The following is a 9,416-nucleotide window of genomic DNA, read 5'->3' as shown; positions in this document are numbered from 1 at the left end:
CAGTTATGTTTTTCACCCTTATTGACATGCATACATATGTAAAGTGAAAATTCATATTCAAATTTTAAGGTGACAGATAGATGGGTTCGTAATCGAAATCCTAATATTTACTTTCGGAGAAAAACTTATCCTAATTTACAATTGTTGCCTTCATGACTATTGAAAGAAAGAGATTTAATTGATTGAATGCTTGATATAAGTTCAGATAACATGTACTCAGTCAAAGAGATTTTGAGATGTCACTTTTCAATTCATCGCTTTGTGATTGCAAAACAGTACTTCACTCGCACAACATGTCGGCATTACTATTGCTTTTTAAACGTAACATCTCTCTCTTCTTTTTCCATAACGGGTCTACTTATTAGTAGCTCTCACTATTGACTATTTCGGTGGCATTAGGGGAAGAAACTTCTGTGATCCTGCCTGCCCTCTCCATGGATTTTATCAGCAGGAAAGGACCTCGAATCAACGATGATGGATTGATTAAAAAAGGGGGGTGAACATACGACGATGGGCACTTGTCATTGCTCCATTCTTGGATCGCTATCGTCATTTCCGGGTCCAAACGCAAAAAATGGGAAAAGGACCGTTTGCTTGCGCCTCTCAAACTTTGTTGTCGTTAATTCGTTGTGCACGCAATGAGACTGAGACATTGGGACCATTTTTGCTTCATCAGCGGGCTCAAACACTGCCACACAAACATAGGCGCATTCAATAAGAGTCGCAAACTTCCAGGGTCTGCAACTGTGGCTGTTTTTTTCCTTTGTTTCACATTTGGCCCTACAGAAGAGAAAAGAACCTCATCTTGCTTCCCTCGTTTTGAGTGTTGGGGGTTCGTCTGGTTCTGTTTCTATCTTCTGGGTTACTGGCAGTTTGAAGTTGGCACTAAGTTGGATTTATGGACCACCAAAAGTAGGCTTCTTTGCGAAGAAAAAGCACTAGGGAAATCAACGGTGTGTGAGCTACAATCTTTAGGTACCTTTCACTACACATTACATAGGTAGGGCGCAAGACATGATGCTGTACTTATATACAGATGGCGTGCGCGCTTCAGTTGACTTGCTCACCGCTCGCTAAGCGTGTCTTCTCTTCCTCCACTTGTTCCAGCAAAGCTTCAAGCTCAGCTTCCGTCAAGCTCTCTATGCGCTTCTGTGGAGACAAAACAAGCACGGTTGAGCATAAGGAACTAGACAGACCCGAGAGACTATTACCACATAATGAATAGGAAGTAAACAGAAGAAGCTTCAATATGCAGGCAAAATATCCATTGCTCCAGAACGGCCATTTAGCAGTTAGATTACCCGGATGCACCAACACGAGATAAACCGGTTTTGAGTAGAACTCTATAATCAACAATTGAGAACTAGAAAAGAGACCCCGCTAATTTTGTGTACAATATTTCTATCAATTTTATGCTCTTAAAACTGTAAGAAAAGGAGAAAAACACCAGTCAACACAATAAAATCCCAAAGCAATTCTCCAATTCACCCAGACTGATCTTGTCTTTCAGCACAGTGGCAACGTTTCGATGAAGCCAACAAGAGAACGACTCGAAAGATCTCACCACAAGCAAGAATTCTATACTTGCAAGAAAGCTCTCACAAATGATACGACAACCCCACGCCACTAGATAGCATCTTTTCGCTTGCAAATTCAAAATCAATAGCATAACAGTCCCCTTGGTCCAAATTATTTGCTTCTACAAGAGGTAAATGGTCATTGTCAAAACAGCATTAGATCCTTTACCTCCATGACCTTGTTTTCATAGTCACGTAGTTGCTGAGCATATGTCATTTCCTTGTTTGAAACCCTAAATATGTAAGTGGATATCCATCCGACAGTTAATCCCAATACCAGCACTAGCTGGACAACATTCCCCGCTTGTAGAGGATCAACTCCAGCAAACTGCATAAGACACCACACACCAACCATTAGATGGCGACTTCCCATCTTAGTGCAGTTCTCTGACCAAATAACAAGCTAGAGCAACCAAGGGGAAAAACAAAATGCTATACATACTATTGCAGAATGGTCAGTAAGACCATTTAGATTCATCTCACAATGGACCATGCAATGACTCAGACAAGAGCACTTTAATCAAAAAGATAAGCTGTCTTCCTTAGAAAAACCTTCAATCAAATCCAAAAATTCGTTGGGGAAACTGTTTGTCTAGGTGTCTATGTGCACATGCAGCAAAGCTGGACAAAAAAACGAGTAGCCAAAATTTCAAGGTTAAAAGAAAATTGAGAGCCACAAACTACCTCCAATCCACTTTTTAAGCCAATGCCGAGAACAGTGACTCCAACTCCAATCAATAGAACGTCCTTCCTGGTGTATCCAAAAGGAGCCTGCACATGAATTGATGAAACACACAAACATTAAAACATATACTGATGAGAGCAACAACAATAACAACATACCAAGCCTTATCCTAATAATTCCCAAAAGATAGTCGTGAATAAGTAAAGCATGTGTTACATTAATTTGTGAAGCTTGTAATGAGTGCTCAGTATCACCTGCATTTCTAAGTAATGTGACATTGAGTCACATACAACCCATCACTAAGCCACACAGCGGTTCCATTCCTAACTGACTACCGGGGGGAAAGGAAAAAAAAGAAACCCAACTGTCATTACCATCTGACAGCAGAATTGTAGTGCAGCAAGGAAATTAATCTGGCAGCCAGTGGGTGAAAGTGAGAAAGTCTAAGAACAAATAGGCTTTTATCATGATTCATACCTTGCCCTGATCAGAGGAACCCTCACTGGTATTGCTAGAGTTTGGGGAACCACCACTTCTGGGAATTGTAAAAATCGTCCTCTTAGGCATCATCCTGTCCAATCCACTTCTGGAGGAAAAAGAATGTCTCTCCACATAAAAGCTTCTTACAGAAGACCATCCTGTTAAAGAAGAAGCATAATCAGACCATTTGCTCTTTTGTTTTTTCAATTAGTAAAGTGAAGTTGAGAGAGGACAAAGGTGTAAACTGGACTTAATGGCAGAAGCCTACTCTAGTGCACAAGATTGGCCAAGTGCTCTTATAGATATCTGCTCAGTCTCTTGACTGGCCGAAAGAGTGAGTAATGGAGGCAGACCCTGAGTTTAAATGTACTCAGAAGGTTCCTCACTTATCTACGACACGGGAAGACAAGCGACCAGAACAAACCAGCAAATGACCAAAAACCACTAAAACTAGAGCAAAGAATATTCCCCAACTGAAAATCCTCTCATCTGCACTCTGCAGGAGGCTAATGTTCACAAGTGCACCGAGGCAGTACTTCTTGTCAGGATAACCGCACTGACAAGAGTGCTTCCATTATCAGTCTCGGAAGAATTCGTCAAGCCAAAGAACAATTTCATTTTCATCTCCGTGTTCGAATAACCCGAGTTCCACCGTAGAAATACACGTTATGCACTATCCAGACACGAACGTGTGGTCCACGGAACAGTATCTCCGACCATCAGCATTCAATAGCAACTACGACATACTCCACCATATAAATCAAGGCTTCAGAACCTCTAATTGCAAAGAAGCGTAATGCTAACACCAACCAAGAGCTGATGAAGCCGAACGTCACGCAACAAAATGCACAACGGCAAACGTATGGCTGACGAGAACCATACGAATGAAACTGGACCCTTCTTAGCTTCACAGAGTGTAAACCCACCAAATTCGAGAATAAGAGGAACACTAGACTAAACTCACCCACCTGGTGCTCTCAAATTACGGCGCAACGACGGAAGAGCTGAGGCATCCGCCAGCGAAACCGGTCCGTCTCTGGACAGAACTCCGACGTTCGAGCTTCCACGCAGAGGAAGAAGAAAAGCCATCGCTACAGATCTCTGTCAACGCCGCCCGCGATGAGTGGAAGCTCGTGAAGCCGAACCGAAGACGGAGGAGAGTCAGTCTCCCGCACTCCCGGAGTCGAAGATTGCTCGACCGACGCAACGGGCGAACGATAAGAAGCACGTGCGTCGCACGTGAGAAGATCATTTTGACCAGGTTTGAGCTCCTTGTTGTGACACGTCACCGAAATTAAGAAAATGCGCGCCCAGACACCTGGATTTTTGCTGATTAAAAAATTTCAGGATTGTGTCAGGTTTTTCTTGACATATATGTTGGTCTCTATTTACTATGCAAAAAATAAATCGTCCTTTTTTTTTTTTGGTAAAAAAACAATGGTTTTAAGATAATTCATTTTTGAGAAATAAATTCATCTTAATAATCAACTTTTTCTCCTGCCACATTAGTTATGCCAAATCTTTTTTCGTGCTATGTGGAGAAAAGTTTGGAATTTTATGGTCAGGAATTTTCCATCGACAAATTTCATGACATGCTCACATTAAACTTGAAGTTTAAAGAGGCATAATCTAATATAGGTGAGTTTGATTTAGCATTTCCAATGGGCTTTCAACCCCCAAAACCCATTAAGAGAATGCTAAAATATTTAGTTCAACTTTAAGCCATCATTTGACCAAATATTGGCCTTGGGAAAGATGAAAGCCTAATACAGTATTGGGCTTTCAGCTTTCCCAAAGTCAACATTTGATTAAATGAGATTTTTTTCTTCCAAAACTAACCTTATCAATTCCCTATATTTCAATTTTGCCACCCTTTTTATTATTTATCTTCTTCGCCGGTCCGACAATAAGTAATTTTTTTAATTAAAAATTAAAAAATTACATTCAAAACCCATTTAGAATGTTGTTTTTACCAAACATCATTCAACCCAAAGCCCATTTTCAAATGAGATTTTACCAAACGCAATTAGTATTTTCCTAAATCCTTTTAGGTTGAAGGTATTTACATTTTCCCAAAACTCATTTCAAATACCGAACCAAACCCACCCACAGACTCTCAAAGATTCAACTGAGTAAGATTTGGTGGTCGAGTAAGCTCAAGAATCCACCCAATTTCATCAAAAAACCACGCGCAAAACAATGCCCGTGAACTTCCATTTGCATGGCTTCCTTCTCGTGCCCTATGTAATAAGGACTGGTTCCCTTGAGATCTTGTTAATGGGCAATGTCCAACGTACCAAAAACCTCGCGACCTGGATGTTGGATGTTCACTGAGCCACAAACTCTGCGAGCACCGTTCGGCTCAAAAAAATCCCTGACCAATGAGCTCGAAGCTTGTTAACTTCATCGTAGCCCCCAAACGGATGGACTGCTGCTTTCTCCCATCTCTTTCGCTCCTAATCCATCAAATTTTCTCCATGGATGCACGCCCGTTGTCTAAAGCGTTTTCCCTCACAGTTGGTTAAGAAGCGCAGTGCAATTATGGACCGATTTCCCTAGATATTCAACGTCTCTGACCGCAGAAACTTCGAGAGCCACCTTGCTTCTCCAATGTGCGCATAACAGAGCAGCCATCTGGTTTGTAACAACCAAAGTCTGTCGGGAGAGGCAGTAGCTCCACTCTCTCCCAAGTCTTTCCAGCAACAATTGCTCTTCTGTACTACTCAGCTGAGTTTATGCCATCAAAGCAGATAGGTCTTCTCCGGTTAGTAGGAGTAGGACTCCTGCGTCCCGATGCCCATGACCAGTTTCTTCTGGGCCAAGCAATCTTCCCTGACCAACGCAAAAATGAGAACTACGGCAACTCAACACCCACATGAGAAAACAGAGAGAGAATTGTTCAGCAGGGGATGATCAAACTGTATTCAGTAATAATTCCTCGCTATTAACATACAAGATTTCTTTAACCTGAAAAAGTGACAACATGTTCAGCTATTACAAATAAGGGCATGTTCAAAGGGCGCCATTGTTAGGAAGACATTCCAAGACTGAGCTTCTTGTGGGCTCCAGAGTAAATTTTGCAAATCACTGTGCATACCAAAACCCACCATGAGGCTATGGAAAAGCAATCGTCAAGGAATGTTTACATAATAGGCAGTTAGTTAGTCAGACTTAATTAGGGTAAAGCAATCGTTGCAGGAAAAATTGGTTATAGCCTAACCCCACGTTAATAAAAGCATAAATGAATGCCAAGTCCAGTTCAGCTTACCATCCAAAGGAGTGTGACCATAGGCACTCCGCTTTTAGCCCCAACCAATTCAGTGTAGAAGATTATCAAGAATATAATTTGTAGCTTGAAATATAAAGATGCCTGAGAGCTTCTCATTGGATAGTAATGGAGTAGAGGGGGTACTGAATTGTAGTCTCCCAGGCTTCTGCACGGTTCCTTCCCAAAAATCTGGCCTCATGGTTCTATTTGCACATTGCAGAAAAATTCAAAAAGATTGTTTTTGTTAACAGATGGCAGTGTTAACAGATTCCTTCGGCACTGGGAGAAGTTGAGCAAGTTCATTGCTGATGCCCGAAAGAGACAGCTTCAACCCTTTCGATTCCATTTCATTATAGATCTGAAGACACTTTCTTTTGTCACCTCTCTCAAGATAGCTCGCAATCAGTGTCTTATAAAGGTTCACGTTTTCGGGTAGTGAAGGAGCATCCACGTATCCTAGATACTTCTCAGCTTCACTTAACTTTCCACATCGGCAGAGGCTACTAATCAAAGAGGTAAAAACCACTGATCCACGGGGCAATCCTCTGTGCTTCATCTCATAATAGAGCTTCAGCACTTCATCACCATGGCCTTCTCTCGAATAGCCAGAAATTAATAGGGAGTACGTGGCTTCGTCTGGTGAGAACCCATTATCCAACAGAAGCGTAAGCATCTCATTACCCTGCTTCACACTTCCCATTTCACACAGCTTTGCTACCATCTCATTGAAAGCCAAACAGGTAGGAGAAAGTCCCATATCCAGCATTTTCTTACAGTAGCTTAAGCTCTCATCAACTCTCCCAGACTTAGCCAACCCTTCAATGAGAAGATCATAAGTCTCAGCATATGGTTTCAGACCTTTGTCTCCCATTTCTTCCATCAGGTTCTTTGCTTCTTCAACTTTTCCAGTCCTGCAGTATGCTCCTATAAATTTAGTATACACAAACGAGTTTTCATTGAAACCTCTCTTGAGCATTTCTTCATGAACTTTCCATGCAGAATCAATGTCCCCAATCATTACCTTAGAGTAAATAATCATTGAATAGGCAATAGTATCGAAAACCATGTTCTTTTGCAACATCCTCTTCAGCAACACCATTGCGTCATCAATTCTACCTTGCTCGAGAATTCTATGAAGTAAGCTGGCACTAACAATAACTGACGGAGCGCATCTCTTCCCATGAATCCTGTCTAACATGTCCACAAACATCTGCAGTTTCCCTTCCTTACACAACGAGTCGATCATAATCCTGGTCGTTGCTTCGCTTGGATAAGTTCTCCTTTTTATCATATGCTCGTAGATCCTCCAAACAAGAGGATTCTGATCAGATTTCTGGATCACATTAATCAAAGTATTGAAAGTGGCAAGGCTTAAAGAGAACCCATGTTTCTCTAAATAACAGCAAACATCAAACCCAATCTCGAACATCCTCTGCTTAGCGTAAGCCTGTACAAGCAAATCAAACACCAAAGGGGTCCCAACAGCAATCTTATAGCTATCGAGCAGCGAATCCGCAACAGAGAGCTTCGATGACTCCCCGGCACTTCTTTTGAGGACCGATTCGATCAACGCTTTCGCGTCCCTGATCAGCCGGCCCCGAACCAAAATGTTGATCACCACGCAATACGACCGAATCCCGTGCTCGAATTTCCTCTCCTTCGCCGACCAGTGGAAAAACCCCAAGGCGCATCTCGCATCGGCCGGCTCCTTCAACTCCAGCAGCACTCGCTCAACGAGGGCATCGTCCAACGCAAGATACTCGAATTTTCGATTCAGAGCATCCCAACTCCAGCCCTGCCGAAGCGAATTGGACAACGCAACGACGATCGCGTTGGCGTTTGCTTCTGCATTCGTGTGAACTCGCCGAGGCACGATCCGCGGCGAGCCAATGGGAAGATAACCGGGGGGTTTTCCGACATACAGGGAAGCGCGATAAGACGAGCCTCCGCAGCATAGCTACCAATCGAATTCGAGAACTCCGGGGGCGAGGACACTCGACGCCGCCCTTCGAAATCCGCGATTACCTTCCAAGAGCATCGCATGCCATGATCGAATCGCAACGACAAAAGCTGGTGAAATGGTCTGAAGAAGTAGAGCACGAAAAGATCCTTCCTTTTTGCCCCTAGGTAGTAGCTAAGCACCCGTAACTAGCCCAGAAGAAACTCTAAGTCCAGCAATGGAATCTTCTTGGGTTTGGTAGTTGCTAGATTCGCAATCTCGGAGGAATTGTCGAGTTCTTTTGCTGTCGAGATCCCTAACAGCGTAGATTTCAGAGAAGAGAGGGTGAGGACTGCGCGCTTACACGAGCTTCGCCATTGATGGCGGCATAAAAGAGTTGTTTTTTTTTTTTCCTTTCTTAATGGAAAAAGCCCATAATCGAAAATTAACGCAGATTGCATATGAGTCTTGCCTTGACCCAAACTAATGGTAGCATTCATGACGGCGATTCCCCCGATGGACGGTTGGGGAAAATTCTACATAAATATGTTAAGTGCCTTCAATTTTATTTATTTTTTAAATAAAGGGTCGAAATGAATTTTATTTTAAATAAAAGTCTAAAACGTATTTATTTTTTTAAATAAGATTCTAAAGTGAAGTTTGTGTTAAATAAAGGCCTACAATGGCAATGAAATCTAAAAAAAGGGGCTAATCTAAAGGTATTTTTGACATTTTTTGACATTTTTTCCTTTTTTCTTGATCTCTTACTTTTTCTATTTTTTAAGAATTAAAAAAAAGTACACACGGGTGAGAGACGCCGGAGGCTGCTTCTTCTCCTGCTTGTGGCCGCTCCCCACCGCTGATGGGGGAATCGGTGAAGGCCGCTCGAGGTCGCCCCCTCACCTTGTGACGAAGCATTCATCGAATAACGCAAGAAAATCCTTGCTAAAGGAGAGAAATCTCCAAAATTATGTGAATATTATTGATGATGTTTCAAAAAAACGTGATAAACACCTTTTATAGGGTGTTATCCTAACCCTAGTCCAATTAGGAATCAAAATATCAAAAAAAGGAAAATTACAAAAGTGCCCCTGAAATAAAATTAAGCCCGAAAAATACTAAAAAAATAGAAAACCCACTAGACATTCGAACCGCCAAAATTCATCGTTAGTCACGGCCAAAGGCCGTGAGTATGATGCCGTTCGCTTCCAAATTTGAGCTCAATCTGACGTCATTGACCCTATCCGCCGGTTCTAGCTGCAGCACCATTTCGCCTTCCGATTAGATTTATGTTGATCCAATTGATCCAAGAACGCACCACTAATGACATCCGCATCACCTTAACCAGGGTGTGACACCCAAGACCGGCGACAATGTCGCCTTGGTATAGGACCGACCCCTCTCTAGGTTCGGGCGAGGGGTTGCACTCAGTAGCCTCTAGTCGGACGGGTCGTCGACCCTCATTGA

General features: G+C 42.5%; 2 protein-coding genes across 4 annotated transcripts; both read right to left on the bottom strand.

Annotated features, from left to right (window-relative positions):
* Window positions 1-159: 159 nt before the first annotated feature.
* Window positions 160-4,028, bottom strand: LOC115734782. Of its 3 annotated transcripts, XR_007199370.1 has the most exons (6): window positions 3,711-4,028; window positions 2,740-2,903; window positions 2,262-2,348; window positions 1,747-1,905; window positions 507-1,149; window positions 160-459 (listed from the first exon to the last, which is right to left on the bottom strand). XR_007199370.1 is itself a non-coding variant. In XM_030665706.2 (5 exons), exons 1-5 carry the CDS (start codon window positions 3,829-3,831, stop codon window positions 1,051-1,053), a joined length of 630 nt encoding a protein of 209 aa, XP_030521566.2. In that variant the 5' UTR covers window positions 3,832-4,028; the 3' UTR covers window positions 160-1,050. The 3 variants fall into 3 exon arrangements, 2 of the variants coding, with proteins under 2 accessions (XP_030521566.2, XP_030521567.2); XM_030665706.2 differs by having other exon boundaries at window positions 160-1,149; XM_030665707.2 differs by having other exon boundaries at window positions 160-1,149; window positions 2,740-2,900; window positions 3,711-4,002.
* A 1,289-nt stretch (window positions 4,029-5,317) lies between these two features.
* LOC115734781 (pentatricopeptide repeat-containing protein At1g66345, mitochondrial) lies at window positions 5,318-8,161 on the bottom strand. The gene is given in 4 exon segments (XM_048282759.1): window positions 5,318-5,596; window positions 5,710-5,829; window positions 6,011-7,922; window positions 7,924-8,161. Coding segments are annotated over 2 exon segments (1,710 nt in total). The 5' UTR covers window positions 7,966-8,161; the 3' UTR covers window positions 5,318-5,596; window positions 5,710-5,829; window positions 6,011-6,254.
* Between the last annotated feature and the right edge of the window lie 1,255 nt (window positions 8,162-9,416).

This window comes from Rhodamnia argentea, chromosome 7, assembly GCF_020921035.1.
Source record: "Rhodamnia argentea isolate NSW1041297 chromosome 7, ASM2092103v1, whole genome shotgun sequence".
Classification (NCBI taxonomy): Eukaryota; Viridiplantae; Streptophyta; class Magnoliopsida; order Myrtales; family Myrtaceae; genus Rhodamnia; species Rhodamnia argentea.
This window is presented reverse-complemented; position numbering and strand designations above follow the sequence as displayed.

Bases quoted from the DNA above. Each gene is read 5' to 3' on its own strand.
- LOC115734782 (XM_030665706.2), bottom strand. From the start codon at position 3,831: ATGGCTTTTCTTCTTCCTCTGCGTGGAAGCTCGAACGTCGGAGTTCTG. The intron at 2,904-3,710 runs GTGGGTGAGTTT...CTTCTTCTTTAA, and splicing joins CCGTAATTTGAGAGCACCAG to CAGGATGGTCTTCTGTAAGA. The intron at 1,906-2,261 runs GTAGTTTGTGGC...TGTCTTATGCAG, and splicing joins GCTTAAAAAGTGGATTGGAG to TTTGCTGGAGTTGATCCTCT.